This window comes from Tubulanus polymorphus, chromosome 4, assembly GCF_964204645.1.
Source record: "Tubulanus polymorphus chromosome 4, tnTubPoly1.2, whole genome shotgun sequence".
Lineage (NCBI taxonomy): Eukaryota > Metazoa > Nemertea > Palaeonemertea > Tubulaniformes > Tubulanidae > Tubulanus > Tubulanus polymorphus.
The window spans coordinates 14368937-14388795 of record NC_134028.1 but is presented as its reverse complement, the minus strand read 5'-3'; the positions used below and the strand labels follow the sequence as shown (position 1 = coordinate 14388795).

The following is a 19859-nucleotide window of genomic DNA, read 5'->3' as shown; positions in this document are numbered from 1 at the left end:
CATGTAAAACAGTAGACCCAGCCAAAAATCGTCTCTACCGCACACTGATAATATTTTCGAACTATGCCTGCCCATCCAGTGAACAACCTGAGGCGTACATCGAAGTCTTTCTATTTAGTTAGTTAGCGAAGCACGTAATTCGGCAATTAATAATCACTTTTTATATTCAGGGTTCGACTCTGGCTTCATCTTCAATATTTCTCTCTAAACCTCTGCGTATATTCATTTTTCATACGCATGCGTTACGGTAAGATGTGCCAATTAGAAAGAATCTGAAAGAAAAATTACCCTTGTTTATTGGAACTAGTCCTAGGCCTCAAAAGGTGGTTGTGAGTGATACGATATTGAAAATCACACCTGTTGGGTGGTAGGTCGTCATGATTTACACAAATTTACAAGAAAAATGAGGTTAAACGAATTTCACGGAGTCGAACCCAACACCCGAGTCACCTAATCAACCGCAAAATAGCCGAAGCCTAGTAATCAGTTAATACTTGGGAACGCTCTTACCGAAATCTAAACGGCTTAATTGCTTATCTAGGCAATTATGCATAACACCCTTGCTTATGACGCCAACAGTTATTAACCAAATCCTTAGTTGCGATATTCCATCATCAACGGCGGACGCCTTTTATTTTCACAATACAGATAACTCCGCCTATCTCGGGCGCATTTGAACCATAATATTTTACCGAATACAAAATTGGAGGTCGGGGAATTTTTGGGATTTACGTTGGGGATTAGATTTTAACGAAGCAGCCAGTTTACCGACTCATCCGGTAGCGAGTAGGGAGGAGTCCACTGTAAATCGTGGGCTGCCTTCATTTGTTCACAATTCTATTCCCTAATTTCTCATGTTACCTCCACATGATTCTATTCGTGCATATTTGTCGAAGAAAAATATTAACCATTTTAATACCTCACCACAGGATAATCTTTCAATGCTTCCAGGCTCATGGGCCTCTTGTATAAATTTTTTTTATTATCATCCTAAAATAAACATTTAGTCGGCAAATTTCTAATTAAATCACAGCCACTCGAAGGCGACTCAATCGCATAGATTCATTCAAAATATCATTCGCACCTTTTTATGGTCGTGATAAGCGACCACGAAAAACGAAACTATTTGCACGACAAGAATAACCTAACTCTGGCGTCACAGATAGATGAAACGCTGATATCAGTCTGATTACGCGATTTGCGATGGAAAATGACGCAATCTGAACAAACTCTGAACGCAAAGATATCTGTTTTAAAAACCCAATCAGAAAGACACCTCGATTATTGGCTCAGCCGCAGAGATCAGCAGGTGTTACTTTGTGATTTAGAAATACGTTTCAAGATCGATTTATGTGAAATCTTTAGTTGATTTGCTTTTTGGGAGAAATATTTTTATTTGCACTACAAAAAATACCGTTGACAATTATGCAGTGTCCATAAAAATAGCTTTTTTCTCAAATCGGATGGATGACCTTGATGTGCTGATAAGCCATGTACGCAAAATTCAAATTCAATCAAAATGTATTCTGCCAAAAAATCAAATCTAATTCAACTTTACTTTATTGAACAAATATAACATTAAATCTAATTAAAGTTTGTTTTATTGAGCAAATTTATGAAAATTCAATTTTATTCCGCATTCAGATTAATAAGACCAAGGGATAAGATTTATCTGAGGTATTTGTTTCTACCAGCTGCAGTCGCTATCTTTGCTACTTATGAAAACACAATTGTATTGTGTAAATTATAGGTATTGACTCATGAGCTTGGAGTGTATTTTGATAAATATAACCCACATAATGTATTATTTGCCATTTTATGAAAAGCTGACAGGCTGCCCATAGTGCCCCTTGTGGCTCCTTTTTTAGAACTTTGGCTGGAAAGTGGGAAAAAATGATGACAATCAACAGAATAACAAGAGGGTTTCTGCTAGAGTAGTAGAAACCCTAATAAGAAGACATCCCGTTTAGATCTCACATTAGAGATGACGATGATCTTTGATGTGATCGAAACGTCGTGTATGTCGGTTAATTTTTGATTGAATAAATCCTCGTTTCTAATTTCAAACCATTTAGTCTGCATATACATGTAGTGGGTTTTAATCTTATCGTGTCATCATATATCATACATACAGTGAACCTTTTTTTTCACAGCACTGAGAAGAATGTAATAGAGGCTGCAGCTAATGGAGCATCACAGTCGATCAGTCTTGTTGCTAATATAGCTGTTAATCTCATCGCCTTCATAGCTCTGCTCCATTTTCTCAATTCAACGTTGGATTGGTTGGGTCAACGAGTTGGCCATCCAGGACTGACCTTCCAGGTAAAAACAAACGACTTATCAGCGGCGGATCCAGGATTTCAGGGGGGGGGGGTGCACAAATACGGATGAGGGACAGGGGTCCTCACCGAGAAAAGTGGGTACAATTAGATGCACAATAACAAAGCTTTAGGCCTACATATTTTTCGGGGATTTTTCACGTGTTTTTTTCTTCTTTCTCACGAAAGGGTCAGTCCAATGAGGACTGAATTGGGTGCAGGTACACTTGCATCCCCCTAGATCCGCCGCTACTTATCGCATTTATAATTAGTATAAAGTAGCATCTGGACTGACATTACAGAAGTAATTGTAAAATCAGGGTTTCAGGCCAGAGGGCGAGAGGGCGTCAAATCACTTATCACCACTCATCCACATTCCAAATGTTCTTTTTCCTTATCAATGGGAGACAGAAAAGCAATCTTAGTGTCAATAAATAATAGAACAAAACCATCAAAGAAACGATATGAAATAAAAACATTAATAACAATTAATCTTTTTTGCTTTTTGGTTTACATTTGTCAGCGATATGATGTTGGCATTGAGCCAATTCATGTAAAATCGCGTTACGTTTTTTTATGTGAGCATTTGTTTCATTGGTTCTCGGTTTAAACGACGCATAATCGATGCGATTGAAGACATGGCGAACCTCCGTCGATGACATTGTGAACTGAGTTAAAATTCTACGAAAAACTGTTTTTGGCGGGAAATTCTTAGCTCTCGCGTATAAAATTGCAATGACCCCGATTGGGGGCGTCGTCTCTACGAGCGAATGGGATTGGTTGTTTTTGGGATATACGGGGAATTTCCGTGCTACTAGAATAATTATGGGAAAGCCATAGAATGGCGTAAGTTTCATTGGACTAGGTGCCGTATACGTGCCGATTTCAAATGCTCATTGCTGGTGAGGATGTAATTATTTCACTCATCTGCCATAGGTATTGTTTCATTTTAATACCCGGTGATTGTTTTGATAGACATTGAGGTGTAAGCGAATATCATTGAGGTGTAAGCGAATATTCACTTACACGCGGCCTCCACATGCGCGCGGAGTGCTACCATACACACACAAGCTCGTACAGTACACTACTAAGGGTGATGCTGTAACGCGTGCACGTTTCACATGAAAATAGGCTGAATAATCGTAGCAGAAGATGAGCGCTGTGTTTTCTGTTCGATAGAATTTGTAATAACTTGTAATTTCTCGTGACCTGAAAATACTAAGCAGCCAACTATGAGGTCTGTCGAGGTCTGAATATAGTAGTGGTAAATTCCAGGATTAAAAACGATCTAATAGGCCTAGCCGATTTCTTCTGTACCGGTATTTTAGCTTCCGTGGCCAACATTGGAAGAGGTTAATATATAGACCCAATATTCAGCCTCCCTCTGATATGTGACATCATATAAATTTTAGGCCATCCCCAAATAATGGTCTGTTTGCCGTAACCCGACCAACCTGACATCAAAAGTACCGATTGAAAACTTTTTTCTGGGATTCATTGAAATAAATTTATTTTTGATAAAAACGGCCGACCGACCCACTGCCGACTATGAGCTACGTATGTTTTAATTCAAGTGTGCATTGTGTGAAAACATGCCTTGACATGTGGCCTAGTTTAAGTTTTCCAAACTGGCAGTGTTTGAATAAGCTGCCATTCATTCTAATAGTGACTATATTAAAGCTGGTAACGTAAAAGCGCGCACTTATTCGATGTACTGTTTCATTTTTAACACAGAGATGACGCTCTGGACGAAGTTATAATTTTAGAATAATTCTTGAAATCTACGCTGTTAGACAAATTTCCCGTGCACAACGTAGATGATTTTTTTGCGATATTGAACCTACCTACCGACTCATCCTGAAAAGTTGAGTCGGTGTTGCGGCAAACAGACAATTATTTTGGGATGGCCTTATTTGAATATTTTTTCATATTGTGAAACATATTTTTTTGAAAATATAAAACAGTTTCCCTGCCGCGCCTACCTGTACCCTACAAAATTTTGGATGTGGACCATAAACAAATGTATATCTTTGGTCTCATTTGACTACAAAATAATTCTTTAAGAAAGATAAAATACAATATAAACTTGTGGAACTTTGAAGTCACGAATCAAAAAGATTTTTCAAGCAATGCCCTTATTCCAAACAAATTCTAGCTTTCATGGTAAACCACACTTTGCCCATGGGCAATTTATTTACACTTACAAATGTGAGGAGCGAATGTCTAATGAATTTTGAAATTAAAAACGAGGTTAAAATGAGGCGTAAAAATTTAAGGGTTTTTTGTTTTAAAAACGAGGTTAAAACGAGGAGTAATGAATTGTGTTTTTTTAATTGAATTTTTGGCTTAATAAATGGAACCATTTCAAACAATGATTTATAAAATTGATGGTTATGAATTAAAATATAGCTGCAGCGATGACGGGTTTTCTGCAAAGCCATTCAGGATGATGGGATTTGTAGTAAATTGAAATACCGATACATATAATAAAATGCATTGACAGATTCGAACCTGATATGCAACCACTGTGTACACGTCTAATGTGAATCAGCTTTTAAACCGAATATACACGGATATACAATCAACAAATATGAATTTATTCGACCAGACATTTATTTTGGCATTCAAACATCATGATACTGTATTATCACCACGCTTAAAAAATGGATCCGTCCTATTAAGAACTCATCTTAAGCACCTGCGATAGATTGCGTTAATTTACAGATGAGAACGAATTATGATTTGGAATAGATTTGGTAGCTAATCTTTTTATTGAAATATTTGAATAAATTCATATATTGTAGTGTAGATTTAATCAATAAATTATGAATTGATTTGGACTGGGTTTCGGGCTGATGTTGATTTTGGCTTTTAAAGATAACAAATTCTATACGGATAAACAATTTATTCTTATTCCTGCAACATTTGTGTATTCCAATAGTTGCGTGTGTTTCCTAATAAACAAGAGAGTCACTCTTGATCTTAGTTATAGAAAAATAATGTTCATTTAGTTATAGAAATTCATTACCTTTTTAAAAATTATATAATAATATTAGCTCTGTCCTAGTTTTTATTACTGTATGAACCAATTATATGCTTTGTAAATATGATATAATAAATAAATTTGAATTTGAATTATATTTGGGTTTGAGAATCAAGCATAACTTGTGTTTTTCCACTTGTCTAACTTGTCTCTTGTTAACAGTTCCAGACTTTCACTTATAATCAAATCCAAATTGGCTATAAGTACAGAGGACTAAATGAAAATATAGCTGCCAAGCAGCGATGACGGGTTTTCTGCAAAGCGATTCAGAAAGATGGGAATTGTAGTAAATTGAAATACCGATACATAGAATAAAATGCATTGACAGATTCGAACCTAATATGCTACCACTGTGTAAACGTCAAATATGATTCAGCTTTGAAACGAACATACGCGGATGTACAATCAACAAATATTAATTTATTTGACCAGGCATTTATTTTGGCATTCAAACATCAAGATACTGTATTATCACCATGCTTAAAAATGGATCTGTCCTATTAAGAACTCATCTTAAGCACCTGCTGAGTCGATAGATTGAGTGAATTTACAGATAAGAACGTATTATGATTTAGAATAGATTTAGAAGTTAATGTTTTTATTGAAATATTTGAATAAATACATATATTGTAGTGTAGATTCAATCAATAAATTATGAATTGATCTGGTCTGGGTCTCCGGCTGATGTTGATTTTGGCTTTTATGGATTACAAATTCTATAGTGATAAACAATTGATACCTGCAACATGTGTGTAAATCAAACCTATTCCGCTAGTTGCGTGTGTTTCCTAATAAACGGGAGAGTCACTCTTGATCTGAGTTATTAGAAAAACAATGTTCATTTAGTTATAGAAATTCATTGCCTTTTTGGAAATTCTGTAATAATATTTGTTCTGTCCTAATTTTTATTACTGTATGAACCAATGATATGCTTTGTAAATATGATGCAATAAAATGAATTTGAATTTGAATTAAATTTGAACATGAGAATCAAGCATAACTTGTGTTTTTTCAACTTGTCTTTCGTTAAAAGTTCCAGAGTTTCAATTACAATCAAATCCAAATTGGCTAAAAAGTACATAAGACTAATTGAAATGAACCATTAGTTACTGCAAACCTATTCCAGTGTTATGTCGATCGTGTTGAATCACTTTCCTTGAGTTGAAAGAATCAGATCTTCTTTGGTGCAACATCGGTCGAAGAGAGATATCTTGGTGTTGACTGTCCTTGATCATCTAACTGCATGCGTTTGACATTGGAATCAGCATCATACCCATTTGAACTGCAAAATATTCATACAACATGAAAACCTACAGTGCATGTATACAGAAATCAAACTTTCACCGATATTGGATATTTGAATGAACGTTGGGCTTATTTCAGTATTCTAAAGCAGGAAATAATAAGCCCAATCAATAGGCCCTATTCCCATTGGAACAATTGTATAATGCGTACGCTATACTGTACACTTATCAGTCAAGAATGGAGAAATCGGTATACCAAACCTACAAACAGCAAAATGTACAGGCCTACAATGATTTCTGGTATACAAGCCGTGACCACATGAAGGTTTTGGTTTGACTATTAATGTCAGCAGGTCAGAGAAGGCCTGGCCAAATTTAATCACATGGCTCAAATCAATTAGCCTTTCCGCGTGTGAATACTTCACTGTATTGTTTTAAAAATAGGCCTATCGAGTGAATTAGTACATAGACTGAATTAGACTTTAGGCTAGTCCTGACCAAATCCTATCCATGTTATAATTGCACCAGTTATAGTAACATCACTGTAGGGCCGACGAGAGGGAAAAAGTTGTGTTTGTAGTACATAGGCATGGTAGGCTTGTCGTACTCACTTAATACTTAAAACGCTGTTGTTACCTGTACGTGACTGTACGGTAATTTCTACAGGTTAGCCGTATGTGAGTATGTTGACGCTCAGACTTGCAATATTGGGATTCGAAACCAAACGAAAAAATAATCTAGTTGTAGTCCAGTGATTTACCCACTGTGCCACAGAACGTATCTGCAGGGTGGATGAAATTTGATTTACAAATAACCTAACCTCACCTAACCCAAACTCTATTCTTTCACGCATGTGCGTTTGCAGATTATAGGAACTCACGTACGGCGTTTTTAGGGAACTCACGTACGGTTAACCTGTGGATATCACCGTACAGTCACATACGGGTAACAACTTCGTACTTAAAAAATGGTATTGGCTACTAAGAACTCACGTACGGCGTTAGTAGGGAACTCACGTACGGTTAACCTGTGGAGATCACTATACAGTCACGTACGAGTAACAACTACGTACTTACTGGTATTGGCTACTATATAATAGGCCTATAGACAAATAAATACCGGTACTGCGGTAGGCTTTCTTAGCTTCCACACTTCACAACCGAACCAACTGACCAACCAGTATATTTAGTCCCAGTACGCACCAACCGGCACAGGCCTAACACTGTTTGTCAACTGTGTGTACCGTAGTAGGCTATCGATAATCACCTGATACTTTTCTGTCATTTGTTTTCTCTCTGAGACGAACGTAATTCTAGCAGCCCTCAGCGACTCAACGACCTTGATTTAAACTTGATCAATTCAAAATCTGTTTATTGATGCTTTTGGTTACATCTGACCAGCATTACATCTGATCAGATACATCTGATCATATTACTGATCAGCAATATACTTAAATGAAATAACCGGAATACAAGAAATCAAAAATATTAAAGAGGTAACAAACAAATGCCCGTAAACCTGTCAGACACGCGAATGCCGGACTCGTAAACTCTTGGACTCGGACCCGCTGAGCAATAAATTCATAAAATTGACTTTGAAATTGATTGTGGAGAAGAGAGGGAATAATTCGATAGCTCTTCCTCATAAAGAAAAGAGAAATTTCGGAAAGAAAACACAACATGGCTACTAATTGAACGGAGCCAAATTTCCGATGTTTACGGCTCGACAGTGCCTTTATAACGTAGATTTATCAAAATTCCCATGCAGTATCTGGAGATTGAAGTGATCGGCGACAGCGGTAAGGTTAGGAAGCCTTTACACTTTTAACAAAAACTGTGTGGAAAAGGGAAAAAAAATAATCACGCGAATTTCAATAGGGTTTTCTGTGAAGCAACAGAAAACCCTAATTAACTGTTCGTCACTACAAACCTATTCCAGTGTTATGTGATCGTGTTGAATCACTTTGCTCGAAAGAACGGTCGAACAGTTGAACAGTTGAAAGAATCATATTCTTCGGTGCAACGTCGGTCGAAGAGGGATATCTTGTTGATTACTGTCCTTGACCATTTAACTTCATGTGTTGACATTGGAATCAGCATCATACCCATTTGAACTACAAATTATTCATACAACATGAAAACCTACAGTACATGTATACAGTAATCAAACTTTCACCGATGTTGGATATTTGAAACGAATGAACGGCTTATTTCAGTATTATAAAGCAGGAAATATTATGCCCAATCAATAGGTTGGCCTATTCCCATTGGTACAATTGTATAATGCGTACAGCCGTACCATAGGCCTACACTTATCAGTCAAGATTGGAGAAATCGGTATACCCAACCTACGTACAGCAAAATGTCTACAATGATATCTGGTATTCAAGCCGTGACGACATGAACGTTTTGGATCTAGGATTGACTATTAATGCCAGCAGGTCAGTGAGGCCTGAGTAAATTTTAATTGCATGGCTCAAATCAATTAGCCTTTTTGCGTGTGGATACTTCACTAGTATTGTTTTAATTATATCGAGTGAATAGTGCATAGACTGAATTAGACTTTAGGCTAGTCCTGACCAAATCCTATCCATGTGATTATGGTACGGTACCAGTTATAGTAACATCAGTGTAGGGCCGACGGGGAGGAAAAAGTTTGGTTTGTAGTACGTAGGCATGGTGGGCTTATCGTACTCACTTAATACTTAACACGCAGTTGTTACCCATACGTGACGGTACTGTGATTTCCACAGGTTAGCCGTGTGATTATGAGTAGGTTGACAAATAGCTTCACCTAACTCAAGCCCTATTCTTTCACGCATGCGTGTATGTAGATTATAGGAACTCGCGTACGGCATTTGTAGGGAACTCACGTACAGTTAACCTGTGGAGATCACCGTACAGTCACGTACGGGTTAAACTTCGTACTTTAAGTGGTATTGGCTACTATAATAGGCCTATATAGACACATAAATACCGGTAGGTTTTCTTCGACACTTCACAACCTAACCAACTGTCCAACCAGCATATTTTAGCCCCAATTCGCACCAACCGCCGGCACAGGCCCAACACTGTTTGTCAACCATGCACTCTTAGAACAAAGGGTTCTACCTAAGAACCTTTAGGGGTTCTTGGGCTTGCCTCCCAGGGAGAACCCCTAAAGGTTCTTCAAACAACCTTTTTTGTAGGGTTCCTTGAAGAACCCCTGGTAAAGGTTCTTTGAAGAACCATTTCGTATAAAGGGTTCTTGTTAGAACCCTTTCAATATTATCAAATGGTTCTTGACAGGGTTCTTGGGAGAACCAATTAGTAATAGGGGTTTAGTTGTTCTAGGTAAAAGGTTGAATGGGCGAGCTCATAAAAATGAAGAATATAAAAATAACAATAATTTCTACTTGAATTAGGAGTGAAACTCATAAAAAATGAAAAATAAATTCGAGGGTGCGAGAATTATTTTTCATTTTTTATGAGTTTCGCTCTTAAAATATTCATATACATGAATAAAATATAAATGAAGAACTTCTAAAATCAATTTTAAAAAAAATTTAGTATTAAAATGGAAGCAAATAAGTACTACTGTCCAACATGTAATATCAATATAGATAAATCCCAAAAATCAAGACACAATAAAACTAAAACACATTTAGAGAATAAATTGAAACTAGAATATAAAGATGATATATTAGAAACTAAATTAGATGAATTAAAGAATGAAAAAGAAACATACAAATGTGATACATGTCATCAATCATTCAGTGATAAAAGATATTATAATGAACATTTAAAATCTAAAAGTCATATTAGAAATAAGAATAATGATATTTTAGGTGAAGATTATTTTGATAAAGATAATGATAAGAAACAGAAGACAATTAAAAGCATAAAAAATAAATTAAACAATAAAAGGCCATACATGGAAGATGTAAGAAATTATATTAATTCATTAGATAATAAAAAAGATATAGAGATAACCGAAGCATTTAAAAGTGATATTGGTCCAGCAGCTATTGAGTTTAAATTTCATAAAGGAAAAACATTAGAAGAAAATAAAAAACATTTAGAAAATATGAAAGAAATAATAAAAATAATAACTGATGTTGAATATCCTAAAATAAGTATATCTTCTTAAGTTAAATTCATAAAATCTGAAGATAAACCAATATATAATATAAATTCTCATTCACAACATATTATTTCAAAACAACATATAGATGAAAAATTAGATAAACGTTATAATGAAGTAAAAACTAAAATAGAAGAGAAATATTTTGAAGGATCTGGTTTAATATTTGATGAAATAATATTTATGACTTTACATGTTTATAACACAAAATATAATAAGTTAACTAAATCGAAACCAATAGATGAAAATAATGTATCATATTATAAAGAACCAGATATTGAAGCATCGAGTTATATTAAACTACCATTTAAAACTAATGCTGTAATAAATGTACAAAATTTTGATGATAAATGTTTTCTATGGGCTATAATTAGTTGCTTACATCCTGCAACTGATAATATTTGTAGATTAACTCATTATAAACCATTTGAAAATAATTATAAGATAGATAAGTATCCTGTTAGAATTAAAAACATCCCAAAAATAGAAAGAGATAATAATATAAAGATAAATGTGTTTGATTTACTCAAATTACCAAATACAAAAGGTAACAATATAAAACATTATACATTAGAACCTTCATATCTATCAAAAGATTATGATTCAAATGATGTTATAGATATATTATATTATGAAAATCATTATATGTGGATTAAAAGAATTGATTTATTTTTTAAATCAGAAAATGATTTTGATAATAAAATATATCTATGTAGAAAATATTTACATAAATTCAGAACTGAAAGTGCATTATTAAATCATAAACAATTATGTGAAAATCATGATTATTGTAAATTAGTTTTACCAAATGAAAAGGATAAAATATTAGAATTAAAAAAATATGATTACAAAAATAAAGTACCATTTGTTATATATGGAGATTTTGAATCATTAAATAAAGAACTAACTGATCAAGATAGAAAAAAAATATATTATAAGAGAAAGAAATTAAATTCTAATGAAAATGATTATTCAGAAGAACCACCAATAACAAATACTATTAAAAAGATTCATCAATCAGCTGCTGCTTTCGGGTTATATATTAAATCTGATTATCCAGAACTAATTGAAAGTGAATATTATCATTACAGAAATGAAAATGTTATCAATCATTTTTGTGACTTATTAATAGAATATGAAATAAGATTTAGTAAATTATTGAATACAAATATAGAAATTATAATGACAGAAGAAGATAAAGAAGCATTTGAGTTTGCAGATAAATGTTATTATTGTGAAAAGATATTTAATTATAAAGATAAAAAAGTAAGAGACCATGATCATTTGAATGGAAAGTTTAGAGGCGCTGCACATGAGAATTGTAACTTACAAGCTAAGAAAATTAACTTTGTACCAGTTATATTTCATAATCTATCAGGATATGATGCACATTTATTCATCAAACAGTTATGTCATAAAATAGAAGAAATTAATAATGAAATAGAAAGACTAAATTCAAATAGATCAAAGGATAAAATACCAACTTATAAATTTAGAATGTTAGCTAAAACATCTGAGAATTATATATCATTCCAATTTGGTTGCCTAAGATTTATAGATTCATATATATTTTTAAATAGTTCATTAGATAACTTATCAAAATCATTAGTCGATGATGAATTGAAAATATTAAAACAACACTACCCAAATAATGATGATTTCCAATTAATGAGATATAAAGGAGCAATTCCACATTCTTTCTTTAAAAATCATAATGATTTTAACATAACTGAATTATTGAAAGAACAATTCTATGATGAATTAAAAAATGAATATGTTAAAGATGAAGTATATAATAGAACATTGAATATTTGGAATCATTTCAAAATAGAAAATCATGGACAATTAGTAGATTCATATCTAAAATCAGATGTATTATTATTAACCGATATATTCGAAAGGTTTAGAGATGTAAACCTAAAATATTTCAATATTGATCCTTGTCATTGTTATTCAAGTCCAGGTTTAACATGGGATTGTGGATTAAAATTTACAGATATAAAAATGGATTTGTTAACAAATATAGATCAATTACTATTGTTTGAAAAATCTATAAGAGGAGGAGTTTCAGGTGTATTAGGTGATAGATATTTCAATGTAAGTGATAATCCTGGATATAAGTTATTATATATAGATGCAAATAATTTGTATGGTTGGGCAATGATGGAACCACAACCTTATGGAGTATTTGAATTAACTGAAGTTTTACAGAATGAAAATAATGATGAATTTGATTGGAAGAAAAGAATCCTAGATATTGCAGATGATTCAGATACTGGTTACTTCTTTGTTGTAGATTTAGAATATCCTGAAGATAAAAAATTTAAATCTAAAAATCTAGCATACTGCCCCGAACATAAAACTGTAACTCATGAAGAATTATCGAATATCAAAAAAGAATTAAACCCGAAAATCATATTCATACAGAAAAGTTAATGGTAACTCAAGAAGATAAATATAATTATGTAGTACATTATAGAATGTTAAAGTTTTAAGTCAAGGAATGATTCTAAAAAAAGTACATAGTTATATTTCATTTAGTCAATCTAAGTGGTTAGAAAAATATATAGATTTTAACACCAAACAGAGAACTGTAGCTAAAACTGATTTCGAGAAAGATTTCTTCAAGTTAATGAATAATGCATTCTATGGTAAGACTTGTGAAAATATTAGAAATAGAAATGATATTGAGTTAGTAAGTAATGGTAAAAGAATTAGACATTTACAATCATATCCTAAGTTCATTGGTAACAGAATATTTGATGAACATTTAGCTGCAGTTAAGATGAGAAGAACATCAATGAAATTTAATAAACCAATCTATGTTGGTGCTTCAGTTTTAGAATTATCAAAATTACTAATGTATGAATTCTATTATAATGTATTACAACTACTTTTTGGAGAAAAACATATAGAAATATTATATTTTGATACCGACAGTTACATATTAAAGATAAAAACTGATAACATAACTGATGATTTAAAAACATTAAAACATCATTTTGATTTTAGTAACTATCCTAAAGATCATGAATTGTTTAGCAATGATAATAAAAAAAGTTCCAGGGAAGTTTAAGGATGAATTAGGCGGTGAAGAAATGATTGAATTCATCGGTATTAGATCTAACATGTATTCATATAAAACTAAAGAACATGAAGCTAAAAAGTTAAAAGGAATAACCAAAAGTGTGGTAGAAAAGAATATTCATTTCAAAGATTACATCAATTGTATATTCAATGAAGAAGTTAGAAAACATAAGATGAGATGTTTAAGATCTGAAGATCATGAAATGTTTATTGAAGAAATTGAAAAGATAAGTCTAAACCCATTTGATGATAAAAGATATATTTTAGATGATGGAATTCATACAGTTGCTTATGGTTGTAATTTAGATTAATACTTGAAATTTAAAAGAGAAGAAACAAAAGAGAACGAGATAATGAAAAGAATTCTAAAGTGTTAATCAAATTTTAATAAAAATATGTATTATAAATGGAGAGTAAACAAACACACAGTGAAAACAACAAATCATTTCTAGATAGAATAAAAGATACTACAAATGTAAAATCTGTAGATTATAAATTCAAAAAGTTAACAGAATTAACAATCCATAAGAAATATCTAATTGCAAATATTGTTACAGTTACTAATAACTATGGAGATAAATTAGTTATACACTTAGAATATGAAGGATTAAAAGGAAATACACATAAATTCAGAACATATTTACCGGATAGATTTCATAGATTATCAAGTGAAGATTTAGAAGAATTATGTTCTGGAGATTTCTATTTCGTATACAAAGGTAAGAATGAAAAAGGGCACCATGAAATAGATTTCGAATAAGAAAATATGTAAAATAAATGGTGGAATTAAAAGAATACAGAATATCTGTTGATTCAAGAAAACTTACAAATTATAAATCTCATAATTTACTAGTACAATTAGATAGAGAATTCAAGAATTGTGTTGATTTAAAATTAGTAAATATAAGTTTATGTAATTCTTTTTATAATATATCAGATAAAACTTTTGAACGTACAGGGTTTATGATTTATATGAGATAAATGGTTTCATATATTTTTAAAACCAGGATTATATAATTTAGAATCATTAGCGCAGGAAATTAATAGAAGAGCTCGGTTGAAAATCGGGGGCACTTCTGTATTTGAAATTAAATTTAATAAAATTGATAGTACTAATAAAATAAGAATAAAGATATCTAATGAACAACATAAATTTATGGTAAACAAACCACTGGCTAAAATGTTAGGAATGAAACCTCTTACAGTTACTTGAAACGCAGAAGGCAGCTCAAATATAATACCTTTTACACACTTTTATATTTATTGCAATTTAATCGAGCCTACAAAAACTTTCGAAGCAACTAAAGAAACAATTTGTAGTTCTAGTATACTAAATATTTTACCGCTAAAAATGTTAAACAATTTGGAACGCAAATAAATTATAATTTAACAGAATGTGATTTCAAACCATGCATTCCTAAATTCAATAATTTTAAATTAGAAATAAGAAATCATAATGGTTATTTAATTGATTTGAATAACTTTCCTGTGATATATGAATTAGTTATAAGATGTAAAGAGTAATTTTTTCACTATATAAATGAATATAACTGTTGGACCGAGTATATGTTTTGGGTTTGATTTTAAACATGAGAAAGAAATGAAATTTAACATTACTGATGTAATAACACATATCAAAAATATTACATTTTCTAATGAAACAACATTTGAGTATGAAACAACAATAGATAAAGAAACTTTAAATGTAGAAAAGACTACTAATTTAATTAGAGAATCTTTAAGATTTTATGAATTAGATGAAGATTTTATCATCGATGATAATAAAAAATAATAATTGAAATATATGATAATCATAAAAGTAGTAATGAAATAAATGTTGATTTAATCATCACTAAGATAACTAAATATTTTGATGATAGTATTTTTTGATAAATAAATGAGTGATAATAAGTGGATATTAACTGGATTATATAATGGAGCATTACTATCAGTTGGAACTGTTGGTTATTCAATGGTATTAAAAAAGTATTTAAAATGGGAAGTGTTAATGTTGATAGATTTGATATAAATGATATTTTAAAATTAACATTAGCAGTTACTTTATCTAATTTAACTATTGATTATTTGGAAAAACAAAAATATATTCCTCCCATATAAATGCATAATTTTTTTGCTAAATAAATGGCTTCTGCGGTTATAACTATTATAGGATCGGACATTGTTAACGCTTTAGCATTTACTGGTGGTGGTTATTTATTCAAGCATATTGATAAAAATGGTTCATTAACAGAACAAAAAAGACATAACTTAGCATTAGAGAAATATAATAAAGCAGCTGAAGAATATAGAGAAAAGAGACAAAACTATATGGATTATATTAACAAGGAATTATATGATCAGAAGATTTCACTCAGAGATTTTCAATCAGTTGATGATGCAATGAGTTTATATAACGCGGTAACAAATAAAGAAAAATTACATCTATACAAACCTAAATTATCAGATTATTATACCCCAAGTAAAGAACAACAGAAATATGAAATAATATGGATTTTAGGTGGAACAGTTATTGTTATATTTGTTGCTTATAAGTTTACTAATTAGTAATTTTTTTTTGCTAAATTAATGGAAGATAAAGTTGATAATATTGATATTATTCCTCATGATATAAATAAAACTAATTTAAAAATATATTAAGAAAAACAAATATTAGAATTTGAAAATGATTTAAAAGTTAAAAAGAAAAAATATTTAAAATCTAAAATTATATATTATTTGATTATAAGTGGTTCGGTTACAATTAGTTCTGTAATAACATTTCTAGCAATATTCAGTCCATTAACACCTTTAGCTATATCAATTGGTGTGTTAGGATTATCATCAAGTGTTTTAACCGGTATAAGTTCAAAATTGAATATAAAAAGACATAAAGAAAAAATAAAAACTAATATGAAAGAAATTTATAAATTAAAAAATACACTAGATTATATAATAAGTTTAAATGGTCATATAACAGTTGAAGAACAAGATAAATTATTAAAAGAATTAGTGAATTATTAATTTTTTAATTATATAAATGGCAGATAGTTTTCCAAAAGCTTTCCAATATAATAAATCAATTAAATATAATATTCCTGCAATAGATTTTAATAAAGATATTACATATAGAAATGAAGTTTTAGATTCATTAACTAATTTAGAAATTTATGTTACTGAAACTAATAATTTTAATGCTAAGATGGAAAATATATTTCATGTATATTTAATTAATTTTAAAAAATTGAAAGATGAAAAACAATGGTTATTAAAATCTAATATGAAGTATTGGCGGAACAAATTAAATTTTGCTGTTTATTGTGCAACAACAGGATGTGGAATAAGTTTGAATGATCATTTGAATAATTCTAAATATAAATTAATTCAAAGTTTATTTAGATTTCATACATACTTTCAAATCAGAATAATATTAAATGAATTAGAGTGTGCTTTACCTGGATCTAGATATTTTAAAGAATTAGATAATAATATTAATTTATCAAAGTTACGATTGGTAGAACACTATATCCGTGTTGACGCGATGAGGAGAGAATCCCACAATGATAATAAAAAGTCCGAAAATGAAACTTCGAGATAGAAGTTTTGCTTCCCTTTAATCTATCTTAGCGTGTAACTGTTTCTACGTTAATTTTCCTATAGTTTGTATCATCTCTGATTACTTGAATTAGTCTCTTTGTCTCTGGATTGTATATATATCTCATAATTTCTGTAGTATCTCATTATTCCTGAAGATGACTATTAGGATATAGTCGTAACGTTGAAATAAACTTCTATCTCGAAGTTTCATTTTCGGACTTTTTATTATCATTGTGGGATTCTCTCCTCATTAATTTATCAAAGTTTTATAAAATTTGCAATGAATTTAATATAGATATGAATAATTCTGATTTTAAATTGGAACAATAAGATCACTTCCTTGTCCTGAGAATATTTTACAATATTGTACACTTCCCATAGCATCTAATAGTTTTTATAATATGTATAATAATAAATTAGGTTATGGTAAAATAGAAACTATGGATTTAGAAACATTAAATCTCAATAAATTGCCGAAATTTTATGATCATTTAAAACAAGAAAACAATAATGGTTGGGTTTATTTCATTTTAGAAAATAATGAAGATTGTACAAAATCAGGTATGCAAAGAATAAATCAATCTATTAGAACTTATTTGATATGTATTCTAGGATCACAGGATCAAACAAGATCCCCAATAATTGGAAATTTAAATACATCACTTGATACACAGGAACAATTCAAAGTATTATTTGAAGATTCAATTCATAATGATAAAAATAGATCGATTCCTGAAAACATTGCAAGATATCAAAATTATTTAGATAAATCACATATTAGATTAAATTATTGTATTGGCCCTAATCTATTAATTATTTCTAATGATTTAGTATTAAAGATGGGAAATATAATTGGTTACAATAATCTAATTAAAACTGCAACAATAAATAATTCATTTGGATTGAATGATATAAATAAAAAGATTATTACTGCTCCAAAATTAATGGAAGGTGGAAAAAATAAAAAACATATTCCATCAACAGAAACTAAAACTAATAATATTAAATCAAATAATGATTCTAAAATAAAAGATTATAATACATCAGAAGATATAAAAACTGATAATATTCAACATGAAATAATTAAACTAAATGATGATAATAAATCCCATGAAAATACTAAATTAGCTATAACTTGTATAGGAATTGTAATCGAAGGAATATTATATTTTCAATTTTAATTTTTTATTATATAAATGGCAGAAGGTGGAGAAGATTATGAAATGGAAAACAGGGGAAATAATGATGATGCCAATACTAACGATGATGATTATGTGTCTTCTGATACTAATATTGATAATGATAATGAATCAGCATATAATTCTAATTTAGCAGATAGTGGTCATAAAGCCCCATCAACAGATGAATATATTAGAGGAGCTAAATCGAGAATAGATCCTGAAAATGAAAATCCAGATTTATTAAAGAAAAATTTAGAATATAATGAATATATTTATAAATTCAAACCTGTATTTGAAAGATCTGGGTATAATATAAATGATAGAGATGCTGGACGTTTAGTAGAAAATTTAAAACTTTTAAAAGGTAAATATTATTATCAGTTGGATGGTGATTATTATATTGATATCACTAATCAAAGGACAAGACTAAATAAAATATTAGCGGAATCAACTTTGAAAAATTTAGAAACATTTAGAATTAAGAGAATAAGTAATGGTAATGAAATAACTGATGTTACACAAAAAGAAAGAGATGATAATATACCAGAATTTAGTCAAAGAATTGATGACTTATTAAAAATAATCAATAAAAATTCAGAAACAGAAACAACTTCTGAACAGAATATAACTTCCAAAACTAGTAAACTTAAATCAAATAAAGTTCCGATTGGATTACTTTTACCAAATGGATTACTTGATGCAACAGATCAAGAATTAGAAGATTTAAATATATTTTCTGATGAAGCAATTAGAGAAATTATTAGTATAAGAAATGAAGCTGATAAAATTGCGCATGATAAAAGTATAAGAGATTTTAAAATTAGAACTTTAGAAAAAGAATTAACTGATAAAAATAAAGAAATAGAACAATTAAAGACTGATTTAGATCATCAAGTAATTGATGAAATAGAATATAGGCAAAAAGAAATACGTTTAGAAAAAGAAATTGATAATTTAAAAGATAATTTAGAAGTACAAAAAGGTGAAAGAGATATATTATTAAAAGAATTTGGTAGTAATTTTAAAAGATTAAAGATGTTTTTAAAAGATATCTATTAAAACCAAATTCTAAAATATCATTAAAAGATAGAATAAGATTATTATTTAAGTTAGAAGGTATAACAATTCTTTCAATTCTAACAGCTGTAACTATGGTACTTACAACAATTGGTTTAGCTATATCAAATGCTTTAAAATCTACTCCTACTCCCAATAAACCGGATAAACCCCCGAATGATAATAATTCTATACAAGATAAAGTTAAGGATGG

General features: G+C 30.5%; 1 protein-coding gene across 1 annotated transcript in view; it reads left to right on the top strand.

Moving 5' to 3' along the window:
- Positions 1-19859, top strand: part of LOC141903198 (solute carrier family 28 member 3-like) — a 124040-nt gene that overhangs the window by 74439 nt on the left and 29742 nt on the right. The window contains exon 9 of the mRNA XM_074791244.1: positions 2154-2322. Within this exon, the coding sequence (XP_074647345.1) occupies positions 2154-2322 (169 nt within the window). The remainder of the gene's footprint in view (positions 1-2153; positions 2323-19859) is intronic.